The 24155-nt window shown below is 47.2% G+C and overlaps 1 protein-coding gene across 1 annotated transcript in view; it reads right to left on the bottom strand.

Moving 5' to 3' along the window:
* The window catches only part of NAT10 (N-acetyltransferase 10), a 43176-nt gene that overhangs the window by 7800 nt on the left and 11221 nt on the right, over positions 1 to 24155 (bottom strand). Inside the window, exons 6-21 of the mRNA XM_036258679.1 lie at positions 23436 to 23497; positions 21676 to 21790; positions 21481 to 21588; positions 15092 to 15225; positions 13826 to 13919; positions 13579 to 13677; positions 10398 to 10534; positions 7840 to 7964; positions 7294 to 7444; positions 6956 to 7052; positions 5759 to 5875; positions 4589 to 4690; positions 4420 to 4494; positions 3723 to 3839; positions 2757 to 2890; positions 2509 to 2557 (exon numbers count right to left, since the gene is read on the bottom strand). Coding sequence (XP_036114572.1) covers positions 2509 to 2557; positions 2757 to 2890; positions 3723 to 3839; positions 4420 to 4494; positions 4589 to 4690; positions 5759 to 5875; positions 6956 to 7052; positions 7294 to 7444; positions 7840 to 7964; positions 10398 to 10534; positions 13579 to 13677; positions 13826 to 13919; positions 15092 to 15225; positions 21481 to 21588; positions 21676 to 21790; positions 23436 to 23497 — 1716 coding nt within the window. The remainder of the gene's footprint in view (positions 1 to 2508; positions 2558 to 2756; positions 2891 to 3722; positions 3840 to 4419; positions 4495 to 4588; positions 4691 to 5758; positions 5876 to 6955; positions 7053 to 7293; positions 7445 to 7839; positions 7965 to 10397; positions 10535 to 13578; positions 13678 to 13825; positions 13920 to 15091; positions 15226 to 21480; positions 21589 to 21675; positions 21791 to 23435; positions 23498 to 24155) is intronic.

The raw sequence follows: 24155 nt of genomic DNA, 5'->3' as shown, positions 1-24155 counted from the left end.
ACACGACGCACCCTGCAGCACACCAACATGTTCTGGAATCTTATCTGACAACCCCCCTTAACTCGTCTCCCTCCAGCTACCTGGTTTGTCTGCTCCCTTTCGCTGTGCATGACCTACTCCAGTCTATGTCCTCACCCCCATCCTCTCCAGCCACGCTGATCCCTCCTCTCCCCTGAAGCTGCTTTCATTTCAATCAGATCACTAATGCTGAGAAGTCCAACGGCCAATTTTTCTTCCTCATCTTAATTGTTCTCAGAATAGCAAATGACCCCTTCTTGAAACACTCTTTAATCTCGGCTTGTGACAATAAACCCCCGACTTTCTCAAAGGGATCAAGTTGGCTCCTTCTTAGGCTTCCTTGCTGTGTCTTCCTCCTCATTCCTCTTAACAGTGAGGGCTCCGAGGACTCACCCTCTTCTCTATCTACCTTCAGTCACTACCTTCAATAGCTTTAAATACTTATTCATTCAGTGAACAAAAGTACAGACGGTCCTCCATATCCATGGGTTCCTCACCTTCAGATCCAACCAACCACAAATCAAAAATATTCAGGGGGAACAAAAGTTACGTTGTCAGAGCCCTGGCTGGGTAGCTCATCCTAAGATGCCAAGGTTGTGGGCTTGATCTCCAGTCAGGGCACATATAAGAATCAACCAATGAATGAATTATAAAGTGGAACAACAAATCGATCTCTCTCTCAAATCAATAAAACAATGTTTGTTTAACTGTTACGTTGTTGCTGACGGGTACTATGCAGTCAGGTCTACCATGGCTGATGGTTGTGTCTATACTGAACATGCAGTTTCTTCCTTGTCATTATTCCCTAAACAACAAAGTATAAGACTACGTACACAGCACTCACACTCACACTCTTTCAGGTATCATAAGCAGTCTAGAGAGCTGAAGTATAAGGGACGACATGTGCAGGCTATGTGCAAACACTAAGCCATTTATAGGAGGGACTTCAGAATCCACAGATTTTGGTGTCCTCGGGAAGGGGGCGGTTTTCCTGGAACCAATCCCATGGAGCCAAAGGGCTAACTGCGTTCACTGAACACATACTATACACAGCAGCTATTAAGTTCTGGCGCTACAGCAGTGAAGAAAACAGACCAAACAATCCTTGCCTTCAAGTAGTATATCCTATTAGGAATATGCTGTTAACTCCCAAATCTACCCGTCACAACCGCCTCCTTGAGCTACAGTCTCCTACAGTCAATGGCCTTTTCCACATTTCCATTTGGATGTCAACTTGGTATCTCCCATTACTATGCCAGAAAAAATTCCCACTTTTCCCTACAGTGGGTCTTATCTCAGCCAAATGTACCTCCCACACCGTTTCTCAAGCCAAAAATCTAGGAATTATCCTTAATTTCTACTCATTTTCCACATCCTCTCCTTCAATTCTAATCAGTTTAACCTCCAAAACACACCTCACACCTGACCTCAAACCAAACCCCCTCCTCTCTCACCCACTCCTCTTCCCGCCTCAAATCCTGGGCCCCAGCGCCCGCTGCCCACACCGCAGCCACAGGAAGAAAACGTAGTCCTCACTGGACCTAACTGCCCCCCACAACCATACCCTGGACTTGGACGGAATCTCGAGCCACATGGCGTTCTTTGTCTCCTTCAAATCAGTGAGTTTGTGACCACCTCAGGTCCTCACGCTCACCGTGCCCTCTGCTTGGAAATGCCCTTCCCATGCCTGCTCCATTCTGGCACTCAGGTTCCAGTTTAAAAGGTCACCCCTCAGAAATCATTACTATAATTTCAGTGTTTGGTTTTCTTCACAGCACATATCACTACTAAAAATTTATTTGTGCACTTTTTCAAACATTTTTATTTACTGATTTTGAGAGAGAGGAGAAGGAAGAGGGGAAACATCGATGTGTTATTCTGCTTACTTATGCATTCCCTGACTGATTCTTGTATGTGCCCTGCCTGGGACTGCAACCCATAACCTCGGCATATCAGGACGACACTCCAACCAACTGAGCTTCTCGGCCTCTTTGTCCACTTTTGTGGCCTATCTCTACCCCTTAGAAAACAAACGTCATGCTTCACTTGCTCACTGCCTGATTCACTACAGGTTGCTAAATAATTTTTTTTTTAATGAACTGACAGTCACCAACTTGTGCCCCTGCCATAATAAGCCCGATGGCTCTGTCACGAACTCCTCCATAAAACCACTTTTCTTTGTAAAGAAAGTCAAGGAGGCCCAGGCTCAGGCTTCCGGAACTTGCTGAGCAAGTCCACACGCAACTTGGCTATTTTACGACTGAGCCCAAAGCCTGGACTGCACCAGGAGAGAGACACCTGGGGGTAAATGTGTGTGATCACACTGTCTCTGGGAGGATGGCTGTCCGGGTGTCCATCGGAACAGACCTCTTGGAGCCAAGGAACACCTGCTCAGGGCACAGCAAGGGGCACCAGGGCTCTGCACAAGACAGACCTCTCACCAACCACAACCACAAACCCACGCCCCCCTGTGCTAGACGCCTCACTCACCGGGGTCTGTCTCAGATAAACAGGAACAAACCCAGCTCGTTTCCAGAACCTGCAAAGACACAAGAGAAGAGGTCACCGTGAGCGCCTTCTGGGAGCAGCTCAAGGACAAGGCCGGGACCGGCCAAGAGCAGGGAGTCGAGGAACAACAGACAAATACCCCCTGGAAAGGCAGACAGCCTCCAGAACTCGCATTTTCAGATGCCAAGGCCAAGGGGGTGGTTTGGGAGGAAGGACTGGCAAACCCTTACTTGAGAAGCCTGGGGGTCAATCCATAGGACACACCCAGGTAATCCAGGCGCTCGGCGGGCCTCTCGTTCAATTTGAGGAGCAAGGGAGGCAGGTCCTTCCGGGGAGTGACGACTTCTTCCAACAAGCTGACAGCCTACAGGATGCCAGGGAGAAAACACAGTCCACCCGGCCAAGGGAAGGGAAGGTCAGGGACCTTCCCAAGCACCCCTGTCACACCAGGCTCTAGAATGAACAACAAACACCAGGACAGGTTTTTCGGTTTGTTCCTATGGCTTTTAAGGTGCAGGAGCAGCAGTGAGCCCAGTGCTCATTCCTCAGCACAGCCCACCCTAGGGAAGCGTGGACTCACACTGCTCAGAGCCCAGAGCGCGAAGAGCCACGCGGTCTGGGACTGCCTAGCAGACTCACAGACAAGGCAGGGCTCCCGAGGTGGGGCTAACGGCCAGGCCTGACACTGGATGGCTCTGGGACTTGGAAGTGACACACCTCTGAGCCTGACCATAAATATCACCCCCTCCCCATCTCCTCAACAGGCACACTGTGAAATTCAAATGAACGTGTGTGTAGAAAGCCGTCAGTTCCTAGTGCTCATCCCGCTTCCCAGGAAAGAGAGCTCGCGTGATCTGGGCTCAGGACGAGGAGGGGCTCGGACAGCAGTGGCTTTCAGCAGGAACATGCATCAGCATCACCTGGGAGCTGGTTATGGCACCTTATGGCCTCACCCCAGCTTCTGATTCAGGAGGTCTGGGGCAGGACTCAAGAATTTGCATTTTTAACAAGGTTTCAGTGATGCTAATGATGCTGGCCTGAAGATCTCAAATGTTAGGTTCAAGAAGGTAGCACCTACTCCAAAACAGAAGAAATCTGCTAGTACTCAGCGCCCAGACCACTAACTAGTTCTCGATCCTGTTCCTGAAGACCCAGGGAGGTCCTTCCGGGAAGCAGTTCAACCCAGAGTTGCTGACCTCGCTGCTGACGGTGTGAATTCCTTGTGACGCCTCGACAACCTTCTCCTCGAGACAAGGGAACCTGCCCTCATAGTACATCTGCAGCAGCTGCAGGGCTCGGCTACCGTAGCCCATCTAGGAGCAAGCAGGGGAGACCAAAGGAAGAAATTTCTAGTCTGTCTGCACCTCTTCCACGCCTTGTACTGCTCCCAGAAAGCCTTCGCTTGAGCCAAACTGCACTTGACGAAGAGCCAATGAAACCCCCAATGAGGCCAAAGCAGGGAGCCCTACAGAGCGGTGAATGGCCCTCGCTCTCGCACTGTCCAGCTCATCAAGAACAAGAACAGCCCGTTTGCCGCCTGAGTATGAGGAAGCCTGGCTGTGATTCTGGTCCACAGCTCAGCAAGCCCAAACCTGACGTCTCTACAGCTAACTTCTCGGTGGGGATTTCGAAGAGAGAGGGGGTAATTACAAAAGCAGATCTGGCTCACAGGTCCCCTGCCCTCACAAAGGAAGAGGGAGCATGTACAATCGTCCTGTCCGCCCCAGCCCCAGCCCAGGCCCCCTGCAAACTCCATGGCAGAGGAGTGCCGAGAACTACTTGCTCCTTGACCAGCTTCCCACCCACAAGCCAAGCACACCTGCCCTAACAAGCCAGCAACACAGCTGCAGCTAGTGCCAGCACCCCAGGGGAGGAGACACCAGGACACATTACCCCTTGATAATCCGGGTGAACAGCAATGCGAACGACCCTTCCACCTGAAAGGCCACCGAAGTCTGGATCTTGAAACTGTGGGAGACACAAGACAGCAACTTAGCAACACAGCACATCCTCCAGCACAGCCAGCTTCACGCACACTGACACGGCAGGGAGAGCGCATCACCTGCTCTGACACTGTCCACGGAATCAGGTCTCCCGAAGCCTTCTTGCCTCGAGACAGGCTGTTCAGGATGGACTGGCGAGAGATCTCCCCCTCAAGGCACACCTGTGGGGGAAGCAAGACAGTGCAGGCAGGAAGGCCAGCCCCAGGTACAGAGCCACTCAGAGAGTATCACCGATGTTCCTCTGGTTCCGACAGGACAGCTGTTTCCACTCCAGGGCAGGCTTGACCCTGTAAGTGACTCATCCATTTCCAGTGGCAGTTGCACAGCTATGCCCATGGGCATCCTGACGCTCACTGACAAGGCACAGTGCTGATGTCTTCCTGGCCCAAAGAGCAAACCCACACCAGACAAGGGTCTCCACGCATGGTGTGCATGTGCACACAACAACTAAGACACAGAATGTCTGTGCTGCTCTGCACAGAATATACAAATTCTCGATGACTCAAGTATCCGATAGGAGAACGGTTCAACACATATGGTACGGGCATATACTGAAATACAATGTAGTCTTTGAAAATTATGCAGATCATAAATATCTGACACAGTGCAAAAAAAGAAATATTACCAAGCACTATGATCCCATGTTTATGAAAAGGAAATTATATAGAAATGCATGAACACATGCCAGGCATTAAAAACATTACTTTTCCCAATCTGTGTCTTCCAGTTTTATACGTGCCATGTACTGCTTTTGTAACAGCAGGAAAACAATGAACAAACCAGTTGTTTTAAGACAGTGGTTCTCAACCTCCCTAATGCCATGACCCTTTAATGCAGTTCCTCCTGTCATATGTGGGCGTATCTGCATGTGGGCGGACCCGCCTGGAGACGGATAGAGGAATGGTGTATCAGTTCCTAAGACCATCGGAAATATGTGTTTTCCTATGGTCTTAGGCGACCCCTGTGAAAGGGTCGTTCGACCCCCAAAGGGGTCGCAACCCACTGTTTTAGGAGGAGCTGTAAGTCAGAACACGAGTGGCCAATTCAGACTTCCACCCACCCATGAAAAGTGGGCCTTGGGTTTCTGTTGGTGGTGCTTTCCTTCAACGCACTCCCATCGCCTGCAGACCGGGAATCAACAGCTTCCCATCTGCGGTTACTGAGCCATTAGCTCTTGAGACCTAAGTGGTTCCCAAATCAAAGTGCCCAGGACGCCTTTGCTTCTGTACCTGGACGACAGCAAGCACTTCGGGCAGGGCGTTCTGGGTGGGCGGCACGGGAGGCAGGAGGCAGAAGAGGTGGTGAGCAGGCGCATCAGAGAGCATCTGGAGGTCGTTGGGCGAGTTCTGTGGGCACAAACACGGTCAGGGAGCACGGCTCCTCTTTGTCCTCTACTCAAGATGCTGCTCTGGAGCCTGCCTGCCTTCCCCAGAGCCGAGTGTGGGCTGGAACCCGCACAGCACCCTCCCAGTATCTTGGGCAGCCAGCCTGAGAGTCTCCGAAATGGTGAAACGGGACTGAGCCTGGAGTGTTTGCTGTCACCTCACCACGATGTGGAGGCTGCAGAGCAGGGCGGAGAGCTGCTCACTGAGCACTGCCTACTTCACACCAGGAGGTCACTGTCCCGATGAAAGGCTGCTATTTCAGAAAAGCCTGCAACCACTCCTAACACCCATTCTTCAGCCTTCCATAAAGGGTGTCCATAAAAATGCCACCTAGACCCTCAAAATAGATCCTTTCTAACATGCCCTTTAGTTTTTATGACATTCAAGTATTCTAATTCTCACTTCCGGCTCTTTAAAAACAGCCCACAGCTGCAAGGCTAGTTTCAGGTCAAACAGCACCAGCAGGGCCCAGCCAGTGTGGCTCAGTGGTTGAGCATCGACCCACGCACCAAGAAGTCCCTGATTCGATTCCTGGTCAGGGCCCAGGCCCAGGTTGTAGGCCTGATCCCCAGTGCGGGGCATGCAGGAGGCGGCTAATCCATGTTCTCTCTCATCGACGTTTCCATCTCTCTCCCCATCTCTCTTCCTCTCTCTCTAAAATAAGGAAAGGAAAAAAAAAAAAAAAACAGCACCAGCAGGCTACAACTACAATGTCATCTGAACCAACCAGCTTAGCAGACAGGCAAGAAACAGATGGACTCCATTTGAAATGGGCAACATTCTCCACTTCTCCAGTTACCAGGTGTGGCACTACCCACAGGAATTCCACACTCTGCAGGCAAAGCTGGAAGCCCAAGACAATCTCAACAACAGTGGGAAATGCAATCCCTCCAGCAAGATCCCCGGCCCCTGCCAACGCCAGCACATTCCAGTCCCAGGGGATCGGTCACCTGAGCCACTCCACTGGGTAACAGAAGATCTGAAAGCCAGGTAAAGGGGACTGTCAGGGCTGAAGTTCACCTGAGGGCTAGCTGCGGTTACCTTGTAGTGAGAGGCCACGTACAGGGCCATCAGCCGCTGCAGAAAAACTTCGGAGGCCTTGTGGTAGCAGAAGAGGGTGTCTCTGTTAACATAGTAGCTGGGTCTGGAGTTAAGCAACCAAAACAAATAAAAGAAAGCCACAACAGGACATACTACTTCCGAGGGTCACCTGGACATGTGGATTTCCCTCAACTTGGGAAGAGGAACCCTGTCGTGTCCTGAGCAGAGAATCGAGAATGTTCCCTGGAGCAGCAGCCCATGACACAAAGGGCTGAAACCTTCTGTGTAATTCTTTCATCGCCCCTCCCTTCCTCAGGGCAAACCACCCAGGAGGATACAGCTCGCAGGCTTCCGGCAAGGGGCAGCCTGACACGATCCGAGTGATGTTGAGGCAGTCCAGGCACAGCAAGTCGTTCAGCCACTTCTCCACCGCGTCCCCGGGGGCGTATCGGATTGACTCCTGCAGGGAAACCTCGTGCAGCGTTCGCGCTGTTCCCCACAAAACACAACGGCGAGAAACAATGACTAAATACATGTTGTCTGAAAGAGCAGGGAAAACGTTCTACTTTGTCTTTGTCACCGTGTGCCCACGTAAACATGGCCCAAGATGTGAACTGGGTGGTTTTAAACTTTTTTGGCGAATGTTCAGCTTGCCATGACACCACTCCCAAAGGGCTCTCACTAAGGCGATGCAGCATGCCCCGCCATGGGGACAAACACGAGTCCAGCCTCCAGAAGGCCCGTCAGGCTCCCACCTGGTCACTGGCTTGCTACTCTATGGAGAAACGCAACTTCAGCTCTTGAGGACTGAACCTGACTGTAGGAAGGTCTGGTACCACCCACGATGCCATGAGAGGAAGGGCCCAGCCAGAGCTCCAGGGTACCTGAGGCCAGCCTGGCTGTCGTCGTCATCTTGTTCTCGGCGGTGGTGCTGACCTGGCTCTGGGCACTCTGTTGACGGAGCTGCTGAATCAGCTTGAGGGACAGCGACCGACCAGTGCCCTCGTAGCTAGGAGCAAAAGCAAAGGCCATCAGACACAGGGTCCCAAATCCATTCTCTAGGAGGGAATGAGAACTATTTTCCCCATCCTGCTGAAACACCACTCCTGCTCCCCAAAACAGCTCTGCTCACCTCTGAACTTTCTGGACAACATGGGCACACGCAAAGGAGGCAGGGTATGCCCAGTCAGTGTGGCTCAGTGGATTGAGCATCGTCCCATGGACTGGGAGGTCCCGGTTAAATTCCTGGTCAGGGCAGATGCCCAGTTTGCAGGCTCGATCCCCAGTTAGAGACGTACAGGAGGCAGCTAATTGACGTTGCTCTCTCCCATTGATTTTTCTATCTCTCTCTTCCTTCCTCTCTCTCTAAAAAAATCAATAAAAGCATACTTTATAAAAAAAAAAAAAAAGGAGGCAGGGTAGCAGGTGGCTCAACCTGGAGTCATCCTGGACTCCAGTCCTGGGACGTCCACTTAGTGCCTCTGAGCAAGGAACTCGACCTTTTCCAGCCTCATCCTCACAAGGGGACTATTCTACACACTTCACAGGGCTGTGCTACGAACTAAATAAAATAAGGGCTGAAAAAATTATGTGACTAAAGCCTCTAACGTAACAAAACTGAAACAGTTAAATGGTCAATTACTAAGGACTGCTGTTAGAAGTAACATGCCTGAAGAAATGAACAGAGAACATTTCCAGTTTGGAAAATCAAGATTAAACAAATCCAATACCCAAATACTTCTTTTAATTACTACTTTCACTTAAAAGGTAACATAAAACAATTTGCAAAAAATTGGGGGGAAATAAACAAAGTATCTATAATCTGACCCCTGACCAGCACTTTTCAGTTCTATCTCCTCCTCGTTTTTCATCACAAGCATGTGTGACCACAGAGTGCAGACTGCTCAGTGGGCTTTCTTTTTTATTATTATATTATTTTGTAGTACTCATTATTATTATTTATTTTTTATCCTCATCGGAGGACATTTTTCCATTTTTTGTTCAGGTAGAGTGGGAGAGAGAGGAACAGAGAGAGAGAGAGAGAAACATCGATGTGAAAGGTACACATCGAGTGGCTGACACCCGCACAACCGATCAAGGCCGGGGACAAACTGCAACCGAGGTACGTGCCCTTAGCAGGAACCGAACCCGGGTCTCTCAGGACCGCAGGCCGACGCTCTAACCGCTGAGCCAAACCGGCCAGGGCTGTAGTACTCATTATTATAATACTTAATAATGTAAGTGTATAACTACTTCCTCTTACTCAAAACTACTTTTAAAGAATGATCAAAATAATTGGAATTTTGAAATATTTTATTCCCTCTCTCCACCCCACATATCTGAAAGGACTTGTGTCTAGAGTATATAAGGAACTCTTGCAACTCAATTAGAAAAAACAACCCAAACAGAGATGAGCAGAGGATCTGAATGTTATTTCTCCAAAGAAGACATACAAAAGGCTAATAAGCACATAAGATGCCTACATCATCAGCCATTAGGAAAATGCAAAGTCACCACTTCACACTAACTAGTATGGTTATAATGAAAAGACATATGACAGATGACAAAAATAGGATATGGAAAACCTGGAACCTACACACACTGCTGGTGAGAATGTAAAATGGTGCAGCTCTTTGGAAAATAGTCTGGCATATCCTCAAACGGTGAAACAAAAAGTTACCATTTTACTTGGTGATCAGATCACAAGTGATTTTTCTTTTTTGCTTACCTATTTTTCCTAAATTTTCTACAGCAAACATAAACTAAATACTTCAAAATTTATAGAAAGCTCCTGAGCAGCCCATTCTTATGCTAATTATATAGTTAATTTAATACTGTATTTTCACATAACTCTAAGATATAAGACATTGGTATTGTCATCCATGTACTTTTAAAAACTTGATCAGGCCCTGGCTGGTTTGGCTCAGCGGTTAGAGCATCGGCCCAAGGACAGAAGGGTCTCGGGTTCAATTCCCAGTCAAGGGCATGTACCTGGGTTGCAGGTCTGATCCCAGCCCCAGTCGGCTTGTGTGGGAGGCAACCAATTGATGTGTCTCTCTCACATTGATGCTTCTTCCCCACCCCCTACCCAGTCCCTTCTACTCTATCTAAAAATATCAATGAAAAAATATCTTTGGGTGAGGATTAATAAAAAAAAATAAAAGGAAAAACTTGATCAGGCCTCTAGATAGGAGACACTCATCACCTGAGTTACGAAATTCTTCAGTCTTGTGCGGCCCATTTCATGTCAGACCAGAGGTGAGCTAGAGATGATTACTGAGAGGTCAGCTCCCATTAGCAAGAGCCCTAGCAGAGGCTGAAGCTGCCCCAAAGACTCAGACTTTGGGAATCAAACTTACCCACCCAAGCCATATTCATCACATGCCACCTAATCAGCAAGAACCTAAAATGAGAGCAAAGGCTGCACCCTAAGGGGCCTTACCCGTTGATGGTGGATGCCATGAAAACAAGGTAGGGGCCCAGGAGGCTTTTCACCAGGGGGAGGGGAATGGCAGCAGCTTCATCAATCACAACAAGTTCAGCCTGGCCCAGTTTCACAGCGTCTGCTGGATGTATATACTGTGGGAAAGAAATTTCTGTCATTAGCTTGGCCATCTAACGTCACAGTGGTGATCACTGGTGATCATGAAGGCCTCTCTCTTTCCTCTCTCTCCCCCTTCCCCTTTCTTCTTTTTTCATTCCTCCTTTCCACTCTTCCTTGGCAGGACAAAAATGTAATGGGCTTGCAATCAGACACCTGGGCTCAAACAGGTCAACTACCAATTATGTGACCCTAGACAGGTCATTTAATCACAGACAGCCTCAGATCTCTCTCCTGTAAAATGGAGGAGATACCTATCTGATGGCTGCTTAAGAGAAAAATCAGATCCATTTGTAAAAATTCCTTGCCTGGGGGCTGGCCTGGTGTGATAGGTGGTGCCTTCCCTTCCTTCCCCTCTTTTGCCTTCTCATGCTTCCCCTCAGCCTCACTCTGGCCACTGAGCCAGAGGCACAGCTCGGCCCTAGTCATGGATAATGGGAAGATGTCATATTTCTCAAGCACCTACTATTCGCTGGGTACCATGCACCAGGCTTTGATACCACCATAAAGGCCAAGTCTCCCTACACTCATGAGATACTTCTAAGACTTATTCCCTTCTTAATACACAAACATTCACACATTTATGTATGTTACTAGCTTGGCCACCAAATGCCACAAACTTGCCATAAGCTTGACATCCTTATGCACACGAACAGCCCCTTCAGTCTCTTCAGGGCTTCCTGCTATTTTTAGTTTGCAAAAGGGCATGACAAGGCATTTACAGGAGAGAAACCTGCATAACCAATGAACATAAACAAAGGCACTCAACCACACTAGTGGTCAGTGCAATGCTAAAGGCAACAGGAGATCCCATTCCACACACACACATGTAAACTTAAATAGCTGTAAAACACTCAGTCTTTATGAGGACTTGGGGAAACAAACAAACAAAAATCCTGGTATGAAGGTCAATTAAAGAATTAGGCAAAATCCAAGAAAGCTAGAAAGCTGCATATCCCCTAAAACCCAACAATTCCATGTCTAGAAATATATAAATAAACTGCAGTGTGTGTGTGTGTGAGTGTGTACACACATGGTGCTTAACAGCAACCAGCTCTGCAAGCTTCTATCTGCACAAATCTTAAAAACAAATGCTGGGTCAAAAAAAAGAAAGGCAAGTATAGGATGTTACCGTTTATGGATACATAATTATATAGTACAATACAAACACATGACTCGAAAGGAAACACATCAAACTCAGAATACAGTTACTATGGGGAGTGGCAGAGAAAGTGAGTTAGGGAGGGGTACAAGAGGGATGTCTACTGTGTCTGCGATGTTTTAGATCTTTAAAACAAAAATATAAATGACTTCTAAAATATGAAACAAACACAGCAAACGGCAAAATGTCAACATTTCTTAAGCCTGAGTGCCAAGCATCTGAGTGTTATATTGGTCTCTGCACTCTTCTGTGCATTTGAAGTATTTTGTTACAGGTAAGATTTTGTAACTGCTTTGTTAGTTGTTGATGAGTCGGGGAGGCAGCGACCTCCCTCACTTCTCACAGCAGGATACTCATCCCCAACAGGGCCCCATGACTTGGATTCTTAAAGGGAAAAACTAAACAAACGACACATGAAAGCAGCAGAAAGCAGTCCCCTTGAGGAGGCACAGCAGACTTTAATCTAATATTCCTCTTTTTTTTGAGGATGTCTCAAAGGAACGTAAATGGAGCCTCATAAAGTCAGGTCACCACTCGTTCATTTAAACTCCAGTCAGAAGACAAAAGGACTCTGGTAGCAAGAGGGTCTGTGATTCAAAATTCAAGGACCAGCAAGTGCTGAGCCCTTCAGGGACAAGTTTTCCTTCTTTGGTTTGTGTATTTTTCTTTCGTTTTAACAGGTCTCTGTTTTCTCATTGCCTGCAGCCTGCCCCCAACCCCAAAATCAGTCTACCCTCCTCGCAGGTGAGGGGACTGGACAAAATGGGAAGAAATGCATGGAATAACAAATTCGAGAAAGACCTAATTAGAAAAAAATTAATATCCTTAGGTAAAAGGCATAAACACTTAACATCATTCAAAATCTGGACTCTTTGATAAAAAGATGTACCTCCTGCCCTGGCCGGTTTGGCTCAGTAGTTAGAGCATTGGTCCACAGACCAAAGGGCTGTGGGTTCAATTCCCAGTCAAGGGCATATACCTGGGTTGCAGGTTCAATCCCCAGTTGGGGTCGTGCAGGAGTCAAACAACTGATGTGTCTCTCTCACATCGATGTTTCTCTCTCTCTCTCTCCCTTCCTCCCTTCCACTCTCTCTAAAACTCAATGGAAAAATATCCTTAACTGAGGATTAACAACAACAAAAAGTATACCTCCTTTACAGGCATAGCTCCCTGACAGGTATAAAGATCAAGGACATAAACTGCCAAGTATGCCTGCCCACTTCCCACCCCATCCAACTCCAACAATAACCAAGGAACCTCCTCTACTAGGAGCCCATGGGTCTCCATCCCTCCTGCAAGCCGGTCACACTGATGCTTCTCTACAATTTAACAAAATTTCGGCCTTTGGACAAGTGCAGATCATTCAGGCTTACAAAGCACTGGAGATTTATAGCTTTCAGTGAAACACTGTTTAAAAAGGAAAACAGGGCACTCACTAAACCACAAAGATTCAGAGTCCATTTTTGCAAAGTTCTTTTTTTCTTTTAAACAGTGAGGTTATTGTTTTAGTTACTGATGCACCATTTCACAACCTGCTGTAAGTAAGCAAAAGTAGAACTGATGTCAGAACAATCATTATATTTCTTTTAGCAGATTAACATACTCTTTATCCCACTTACTCAATTTTCATAGGTCAAAAGTACAACTTTCCAATCTGGCTACATACATTTGTTAGTTTGCTTGAAGGTTTTTCTTTAGAAGAGGCTGACAATCTGGAACAGGTTTATCCTAAAACAGCAACTGTCTAAAAGACGTGCAATTACACAGGACATAAAGAGACTATAAAAGAGAACACCTTAGAGCCATTTAACACCAGCAGGGCACTGGCCCCACACAGCAGGGCCTTAGAATGAGACTCACCTGAATGGTCTGCCTGTGTTCTCGGAATATATTCACTCTGATCACTGCTTTGTTAAATTCAGGATTTAAAGACTGAATAATCTCATAATCCAGATGCTCCTGGTGGGGAAAGTGTCAAACCAATGACAAGCATTAGAAACAAGCTTTAGAAACTAAATAATAAGAAAGCAAGCATGCATTCTAAAGCCTTCCCCTGGATTTAAACTTAGCACTGAATCAAAATTCATTCTTATCATGATTTTCCTACCTGATATTGTAATGCATCAAATCCTTTAAATACAAATTCAAACAGAGTGTGGAGGTTATCAGGGCTTGGGGAGGTAACAAAGATATTGGAGTACCTATTGAAGAAAAGAAGAAGAAAAAAATGTTTAAATGGTTAGGAAATCTAAAATATATCTAGGGAACTTAAGGAAAAGGAAAACATCTTTGTTTGCCCTAGTCACAAGGGGATAACCAGAGACAACGGCAGGGAAAAAAATCAGGACACTCTTTGGGGAGGAAAAGTAAAATGACTCCAGACCTGAGGATGTTTTCCCTCCCAAACTAAGGAAAATGCATTAGCAGTTTGAAGGGAGCATGCCCCTGCAATTAGCTACGAACATGTGAAAACACACGGCTAAGAGGCACTGGAGAACAACTTCCTGTGTGCCGAATCAGCATGCTGCTCCCTGGCCCTGTGCCATGGGCCCCGAGGGGTGGCGACACATGGACCACTAGCTGTGCTGCAAGGTTCAAACTGTGAAGGCAGAATGAGGCCACAGCAAGCGTCTGAGGGATTCTTGTGAACGTACAGGGTGCAACGCTAAGGGGCCGCCTGGTACTCTTGGGGCAGCAAGAGGAACACAGGACTAGGAGTCAACGCTGAGTTCAGCCCAGTGCTACTAGCTCCGACTTGCTCAGGGATTTTCGCCGAGTCACTGAGACATTTCTCCATCTATAAAACGCTCACGGAGTGACCAGGAGCACCACGGAAGATGATGCGTATAGGACAACATGGTCTCCTAAGTCCACTCTAGGTCCACTGTTCACGTCTGCACAGTGAGAAGCATACACTCTGCTGGCCAGTTCATGAATCTCCCACCCAGGGCAAAAGACAGAAAGTAACATCACACTCAAGGCAGCTCCTCAGAAGCAAACAAAACCTTCTGCTGATCACAATCATTAAAATGTCAAGCTTGTACTTTTCTCACTCAGCAAAGCTGGTCATACACATTCTCAGAGCCTGAGAATTTTAAAGTTTCTTACTAGCATTTCTTTGCTTTTGTGTTTGTTCAACTTTAAATAGTCACCACAAAGGCCCTGGAGTGTGTGTGTCTGTTTGCCTGCACCTCTATGCACCTCTAAGGTGCTGGGGGAATGTGTTGCTGTTTCTAGACAGGAACCCAAGACCTAGAGAAATCCTCCAGGAGCCTGCTCAGACCCAGAGCCGCCTCCCAGTCCTGAGCCCTAATCCCACACACTGCTCCCTCGGAGCCAGAGATCCTGAGGATGGGTAATCACACCCTCTTACCCAAAAGCCACTGCCCCAGCAATAGCCAAGCCCAGGGCTGCAGACTTCCCCCTTCCTCGGGCAGCTGTGAGGGCAACAGTACTCCTCAGGGTCTTTTCTGAGATCCCCTCGATGAATTTCAAGACAGCTTTGGCCTGTGGAAAGAGACATCTATTAGGTGAGCTCTGAGAGAGGTCGGGTTTCGGCCACCCACCACCACCACCACCGAGGAGAAGGCAGGCTGAGGCCAAGGCCAGACAAAAGGAGGCAGTTCTCACAGGCCAGAAAGCAAGGCTCAGCACCTGGACTTCCACTCCCGCAGCCACCTCCTGAGGCTCGAGCTTTACATGCCAACTAGATGTTGATAACCCCATATTCACTTCTCCACTGACACCTCTAAGAGACATGTCAAAGTTAAAACCGAACACTTAATGTGCCCCTCAGACCTCCTCCACCCATAACCCTCCCCATCTCAGCGAACTGTCCAATTGTTTAGGCTAAAAACCTCCTCCATTTTCTCCCCATACCTGATTTACCAACAAATCCCATCGGCGCCACCTTCAAAACATGCACATCCTCCCACTATTCTCTACTACTCTGGTAGAAGCCATCATCCTGTCTCGCCCCTACTAGTCAGTAGCCTCCTAAAATCAGTCTTTCTGCTCCCACTTCAATCCCCTAGTCTAGATTCACCACAGCAGCCAGAGGGATCCTTTTCAAATTAAGCCTGGGGCCCTGGCAGGTTTGGCTCAGGGTCAGAGTGTTGGCCCATGGACCAAAGAGTCGTGGGTTCGATTTCAGTCAAGGGCACATACTTCGGTTGCGGTTCAGTCCCCAGACCTGGTCAGGGTCATGCAGGAGGCAACAAATCAATGTGTGTCTCTCACATCAATGCCCCCCCCTCCACTCTGTCTGAAAATAAATGGAAAAATATCCTCCAGGGAGAATTTAAAAAACAAAATAAAACAAAATTAAGCCTGGGGATCCCTCTGGTAGCTGTGCTGAGAAAAGACTATAACCTAAGACCTTCCATGGGCCCCCATCTCTCGCAGAGTAAGTGCCAAAGCCCTTCCAGGGGCCTGCATGGACGTATGCGTCTGACCGCCACCAACCGCCAACTCCCATCCGCTCGCTCTGCTTCAGCCCAGGCAGCCCCTTGCGAGTCCTCAAGCACCCCAGGCAGACGCCTGCCCCGGGCCCGCCTGAGACCCCTCGCTGGAGCACTCTTCCCCAGAGCCACATGGCTCATTCTCTCCACTCCTGGTATCTGCCCTGGGAACAGGCCACTGAGACTGGGAAGAAGGCCTGTCGGGTCCTAAAGAAGTTGCCTTACATGCCCGGGCAGCAATACAGGCCCTCAAAAGATGCAGGCCCAGGTGGATGGAAGGGAGGGAAGAAGAGTGGCCACAGGAAGCCAAAGTCTTCCAGATGGAAACACTCTGAGGGGATCCAGGTCCTAGTCATCTTGGCCTCTGCTGAACGCTGTACTCTACCCTTTGGTTTTTTACTTTCAAATAGGAAAGTTATGAACTCTGATAAAATACAACAGAAAAAAATCCACTAACATAATAATACAAGGGTACAAAAACTGCACTACAAATGCATTCTAAAATAATTTTCTAAATGAAAAACCAATACAAAAAAGTAATCTGGTTTACCAAACAAAAAAACAAAAATAGATGACTAGTAATTGTATGAAAAAGGTACCTGTTTCTCTCATAATTTAAGCAACTCAAATTAAAACTGATCCTGCCCAGCCAGTGTGGCTCAGTGGATTGAACACTGTCCCATGTACCATGAGGTCTCTCTCTGGTTCAATTCCCAGTCAGGGCACATGCCCAGGTTACAGGTTCAACCCCCCGTAGGGGGCATGCAGGAGGCAGCCGATTGATGTATTTCTCTCTCCCTCTAACAACAACAACAACAACAACAAATCAATAAAAAAAATTTTTAAACAATGATCCTATATTCCCATTTCAGACTGGTGAAGACTTGACAAGTTTTTGTTGTTGTTGTTTTTTAATGTTTTTATTGATTTTTTTAGAGAGAGGAAGGGAGAGGAAGAGATAGAAACATTGAGGAGAGAAAAACATCAGCTGGCTGCCTCCTGCACGCCCTCAATGGGAATCAAGCAACCTGGGCATGTGCCCTGACCGGGAATTGAATCAATGACTTCTTGGTGCATGGGTCAACGCTCAATCCACTGAGCCACACCGCCCCGGCAAGACTTACAAGTTTAATAGTACCCAGTGTTGGCAAGGCTGCAGGGAAGGAATTTTCAACTATGGTGCAACTGATGCAACACCCATATTAATGCACACACACTTTGACTTCAGCAACTCCTCATCTGAAAACTTGTCCTAGAGATGGTGCCCACAGATGTATCTGTAAGAATGTCCTAACAGCACTATTTATAATAGCAAGAGTGAGAATCACTTACACTTTGTACCCTGTGACCTTTGTGCATATTTAAAAAATATCCATTTATATGCATAGAAAAAATCCAAAATTCACAATAAATTGTTAGTGGTAATTGTCTCTGCAGAGTGGGATTGCCACATAGGGACACTACTTTCTATTTTCCAGTTTTATTGAGAAATAATTAACATATATCACACTACATGTTCAAGGTGCACAGCATGATGGCTTGACTTACATACACAGTGAACCCGTGAACAACGTGGGGTTAGAGAGACCCACCACCCACACAGTCAAAATTCACATATAACTTATACTGACCCTCTGCATACACAGATTCCCACCCACCAGTTGACCCTGGAACTGCATGGGTCAACTGAAAAAAATCCGCATATAAGTGAACCCACCCAGTTCAAACCCGCATTGTTCAACAGTCAACTGTACTGTGAAATAATTACAATATGTTCAGCTAATATCCATATTTTCATAGAGCTACAAAAATAAACAAAAAATATTTTTCTCCTTGTGATAACTCTTAGCATTTATTCTCTTAACAATTTTCCTATATTATCATCACATTGTATGTTACATCCTTAGCACTTCTTTATCTAACTAAATTTGTACCTTTGACAACCTTCCTCCAATTCCCCCTACCCCTACCCAATGCCTCTGGTGACCACAAGTCTGATTTTTTTTTCTGCATTTAAAAATTTTTAATTCCGCCCTGGCTGGTTTGGCTCAGCAGTCAGAGCGTCGACCTGCGGTCCGGAGAGTCCCGGGTTCGGTTCCCGCTAAGGGCATGTACTTTGGTTGCAGTTTGTCCCCGGCCCTGGTTGGTCGTGCGGGTGGCAGCCACTCGATGTGTCCCTTTCACGTCGATGTTTCTCTCTCTCTCTCTTCCTCTCTCTCCCACTCTATCTGTACAAAAAATGGAAAAATGTCCTCAAGTGAGGATAAAAAAAATTTTTAATTCCACATATTCTCTGAGATCATTCAGTATTTGTCTTTCTCTGTCTGACTTATTTCACATAGCATAATGCCTTCAAGTTCCATCCATATTGTCACAAATGGTAGAATTCATTCTTTATGGCTTCATAATATTTCAATGCATATATTTACCACAATTTCTTTATTCATAAATCGATAGACACAGGTTGTTTCCATGTCTTGGCTATTGTAAATAATGCTGCAATGAACATGAGGGTGCAGATATCTTTTCAAATTAGTGTTTTCATTACCTTTGGATATATTCCCAAAAGTGGAATTGCTGGATCATATAGTAGCTCTATTTTTAATTTTTTGAGTTTCCACACTGTTTGCCATAGTGGCTGCACCAATTTACATTCCTACCAACAATGTATATGGGATCCCTTTTCTCTATATGCATGTCAGCATTTGTTACCATTTCTTTTTTTTGTTTGTTAATCTTCACCCAAGGATACTCCTCCATCAATTCTCAGATACAGTGGTGGGCAGGGGAAGAGAGAGACATCAATGTGAGAGAGATACATCAACCCCCTCCACAACCCACAATACCCCAACCCGGGCTGGGGATAAAACCCGCAACTCCTTGGTCCCTGAGCTGATACTCCAACCACTGAGCCAAACGGGCGAGGTCTCATCTGTCTTTTTGATAATGGCCATTCATCAAAGAGGACGGGGGGTTTATAAGCCATGTGCTTTCCTGTAATTCTACTACTGATATGGTCATTGTTCCATCTTCTGCCCTTCCCTCCATCCTCTGAATAGCTCATTGTGGTTTTAAATTTACTTTTCCTAATGACTAGTGCTGTTGAGCATCTTTTCATATACATGTCAAACTTTCATATATATTCTTTGGAGAAATGTCAGTTCACTTTTAATCTGGGTTATCTATTGAGTTGTAGTTCTTTATATGTTTTGGATATTAACCCCTTATCAGATATATGGTTGGCAAATATCCTTTCCCATTCCGTAGGTTGTTTTTTTACTTGGTAGACTGTTTCTTCTGCTGTACAGAATCTTTTCAATTAGATACAGTCCCACTTCCTTTTTTATCTTGTTGCTTGTGCTTTTGGTGTCAGATCCAAAAAACCATTCCCCAGACCAGTGTCCAGAAGCTTTGTTCCTAGGTGTTCTTCCAGGAATTTCACATCTTACATTTAAGTCTTTAATCCATTTCGAGTTAACAACAGGTCCAGTTTCATTCTTTCACATGTGAATACTATTCTAGCACCATTTATTTAAAAGACTGTCTTTCCTCCACTGAGTAGTCTTAGCTCCCTTGGCAAACATCAGTTGACCACATATGCTTGGGTTTTTTCCTGGGCTCCTGATTCTGTTCCAGTGTTCTGTGTCTGTTTTTAGGCCAATACCATACTGTGTTAATGACTACAGCATTATAGTATAACTTGAAATCATGAAGTGCCACACCGTGTTTTTCTTCTGTGGTTCCACATAAAGTTTAGGAGTGTTTTCAGTACTTCTGTAAAAAATGCCATTAGAATCTTGATAGGGACTGCATTGAAACTATAAATGACTTTCGATAATATTGACATTTTCACAATACTGTATTAATTCTTCCAATCCATGCACACAGATACCTTTCCAGTCATCGTCTTCGATTTCTTTTATCAATGTCTTGTATTTTCCAGCATAGAGAGCTTTCACCTATTTTTTTTTTTTGAATCCTCACCCGAGGACATTTTTTCCATTTTTTTGGTCAGAGTTGGGGGGAGAGAGAGGAAGAGAGAGAGAGAAACATCGATGTGAAAGGAACACATGAGTGGCTGCCACCCGCACGACCCAACCAGGGCCGGGGACAAACTGCAACCGAGGTACGTGCCCTTAGCAGGAACCGAACCCAGGTCTCTCTGGACCGCAGGCTGACGCTCCAACCGCTGAGCCAAACCGGCCAAGGTGAGAGCTCTCACCTCTTTAGCGAAATTTATTCCTAAGTATTTTATTGGTTTTATTTCTTTTCCAGAAAATTCATTGTTAGTGTACCAGTTTCTGTTTTGAATGCATGCTCGTTTGTACTAATTTCTGAGGGGACGAGGGGCTATAAGCCACATGCTTTCCTGTAATTCTACTACTGATATTGGTATTTTTCCATCTTCTGCCCTTCCCCCCACCCTCTGTCTCACTCCCACTCTGGTGACAGAGAGAGCACTAGGAAAGGGTTCAAAGCAGCCTAGAGCCTGCAGCCTGGGCTGCATGGAGAGCTATGAGCTGGTGACACTATTTCCAGAATGAAAAGGAAAACCAGCCTGTTTGGACTCAGCCAGAGTGGGAGGTGTCACTGCGGCTGTTTTCCATCATGACAGCAGAGCCCAGCACCAAAGCCTGTGCTGCTTGTCTGGCTCGGGCTGGACCAGAGCCCTAAACACACCTGACAGCTTGAAGGCCTCTGGCCCATGCTCAGTCAGCTCCCAGCACAGCCCCAGAACCAGAAGAGAAGCCGGGTTTACAGCCCTGGCCACCTCAGTGAGCAGAGAGATGCATTCCGCAGTTCCCACCCAGCCTGCCGCCTGCCCCTCAAGATCAGGTGCACACCACCCCGCAGGGGTCCCCCCAGGCCTCACACTGGAACCGGGGGAGTGCAAGGGCCTCCAGCTCTCCTCTGGCGTCTATGCAAGGCACAAGCAAAAACCCTGATGTCATCAAAACTTAACTCAAATCAAAGAACACAAACATACCACCCTCTCTTGGGAAAAGTGCTGAGGGAGTTCCTCTTTAAATTTAATCCATCTGCCCCGAAACCCCAGCTCCCTGAATTGTTAATCGGGGGTACAGGGGCGAGGTAATCCCTGGACTTCTGTTGTGAACCCAGACAAGACAGAACAGCCCTGCTGTCACTGCATGAGTCTGAGTCTGAGCAAGAGAAAACACCTTCCCCAGGGAGGATCCAAGTCTTGGCTTGTCCCAGCTTGGCTTCTGGTTGTTTTCTGCATGCTGTCGTTCACCCTGTGCTATCTGTAGTGGGACGGGGGACTTCCGAATGCCACACTCACCTGGTCCAGCGTCTTGCAGCGGTCCACCAACACGCCCACAGGCTGCGTGTCCTGCAAGCTCTCCTTCAACTCCTTCAGCTCCAGATCAGAAGGACCAAGATTCTCATCCTACCAGAGAGGAGAGAAGGCTTGCCACTGCCACGGGGCAGTCCGAAGGGAATGCAGCCCCCAGACCCGCACCCCGGGCTCTCTCACCGGGGTCTGGGGAGGTAGGGCCTCAATGCTGGCGGCATGGGAGGAGATGGGCAGGATGTTGAGCTGGTCATCAATGACGAGACACTTCTTACACGAGGCCAGAGAAAGAATAAATCTGAGGAACAGAACCACCACACTGAGGTGTTGGCGAGGCGGCCAAGGTCTACACAACAAAGGTACGGCTTTCTTCAGGAAGATCACTTGGCTCAAGTCTCTGAGGAAGCCAGAGAAAGCCGAACCCAGTCGGAGAGAACGTGAGATCCCGAGCCTCCTCTCCAGGACACCTGACCATGCTTTGTGCCGCAGAGAGGAAAAGCCAGGACCCTCCTGAGAGATGATGACAAGCGTTCCTCTGGTGCACAGCGCCGTTCCCGGAGCCGTGCGGCCCTTCCACGTCCTCCACGGCGCCTCAGGCCACCCCTCAACGGGGACTCCAAACCCACCCCACATGTGCTCCCCCTTACACAGGGAAACCCACAAATGGATTTACCTTCTGTCACAAGGAAGAAAAAATAAAGAAAAGGAAAGACAGGAAAGCTCCCTTAAGAAATACAACATAAACATTCTCGCATGTAGAAAAACATGTGTGGCTATGAAACTGAAACTTCTTCCACACATGCAAGGAAAAAGCCTCACGCGCCTCATAGGCTCCAGTTCCACCTGGAGCACATGGTAACTCCCTGGTCTACCCCTAGTGAGTTCATCTCAGCGACGGCTAAATTCAAAAGGCCCCAGGGTTCATCAAGGCTAGGGTTTCTAAACCTTAGCACTGCTGACATTTTAGACCAGGTCATGCTTTGTTAAAAGGGCTGCTCTGTGCCTTTTAAGCTGTCTAGCAGCATCCCTGGCCTCTACCCACTAGATGTCAGTAGCACCCTCTACCAAAACCCCTTTTCTCCAAGTCACGACAATCAAAATGACTCCAGACACAGCCGAATTCCCTGGAGAAACTGCTCTGGTAGAAAACTAGTGATCCAGGCCCATTTCTTAAGGTGTTTCACAGACTGCTAACTGATATGCCCTAAAAAAGGGCCCCGTGGCCAAAAAAGTTTGGGAAAACATCAGTTAAACAGGTCCCTGATGTTGCAGAGGATACAACAGGCTAATGTGAATCTTCCCAAAGGAAAAACAGTACCAGCTTTTCCCAGAAATACTAGGCCACAAAACACTTTTGTCATAAGGTCCCTCTTAAAACAGTAGTGTTCTGCAAAACACATTTTGGGAAACGGTGACCCAGACATCACCCCTCTGACAGATGAGTGAGCTAAGAGCCGGGGAGGGAGAGGGACTTGGTTAGGGCCAGGAGCAAGACAGAATCCAGGTCTCCTGGCCCCAGCTTCCCACTTGCTTTTACTGCTTCGGTATCTCCCAACTGCTGCTGTCAGAAGTCTCACCATTCTGGACTCCTGTATTACCTTCCCTCTGACGGAAGCACAGCTCTCAGTCGGTCCAAGATAAAAATATTCCTCCCGCCCTGGCCAGTTTGGCTCAGTGGTTAGAGTGTCAGCCTGCGGTCCAGAGAGACCCGGGTTTGGTTCCCACTAGGGGCATGTACCTCGGTTGCAGTTTGTCCCCGGCCCTGGTTGAGTGGCAACCACTCAATGTGTCCCTTTCACATGAATGTTTCTCTCTCTCTCTCCCTCCCATTCTATCTGAACAAAAAAGGGAAAACTGTCCTCAGGTGAGGATAAAAAAATATATATATTCCTCCCACCATGGCTCTCACAGTAAAGGGGCTGAGAAATGTGCTACAGACATACCTCTCATTAAACCTTCCCACCACGTCCTGATGGGCCTCTGTCCTGTATCTTGAATGCACGTCCTGAAAGAGAACATCCATTAACAAAGGCATCTGCAAAGGGCTGAGGCTCAGGGCCCACCCGTGAAGAAGTTCTATCAAGCTGCTCTGGGATCAAGGAGGCACCAGCGATGTTGCAGGAAACAAACCCACTTCTCCATACACTGCTGCGCTCAACTGGCCAAGCGCTACCTGCTGGAACTGGGATCAGACACCTCGTGCGATCTTCCTTATCACAACAAACTGTCCCTCACCTCATCTTTGACTTTTTCCACATTTTATCCAGCATCCTAAAATATATTCATTCATTCAATAAAAATGCATACCAACACCACCAGACAGGCTGGGCACACACTGGTGATTAGTAAAGGATCTCTGTTCTCATAGAGCTTACAGTCTCTTGATTAGAGGGAGACAAATGAGTAAACAGACACAGTTTTGCCAAATGCTAAAAATGGAAAACAGGGTGCAACAATAGCAAATGGTGGGGGCAACGACTACTTACATGGGGTAGTGAGGGAAGGCCCACTCAGGTGATAAGCAGGTACCCAAGTGAGAGAGGGAGGAAGAACAAAGCAAGTGCTGTGGGCAAAAAGTCATTTGCTCATTGACAAATTTTTATTTTCTTTATTGATTTTTAGAGAGAGAGGAAGGGAGAGATAGAAACATCGATGAGAGAGAA

This window comes from Molossus molossus, unplaced genomic scaffold, assembly GCF_014108415.1.
Source record: "Molossus molossus isolate mMolMol1 unplaced genomic scaffold, mMolMol1.p scaffold_m16_p_13, whole genome shotgun sequence".
NCBI lineage: Eukaryota > Metazoa > Chordata > Mammalia > Chiroptera > Molossidae > Molossus > Molossus molossus.
This window is presented reverse-complemented; position numbering and strand designations above follow the sequence as displayed.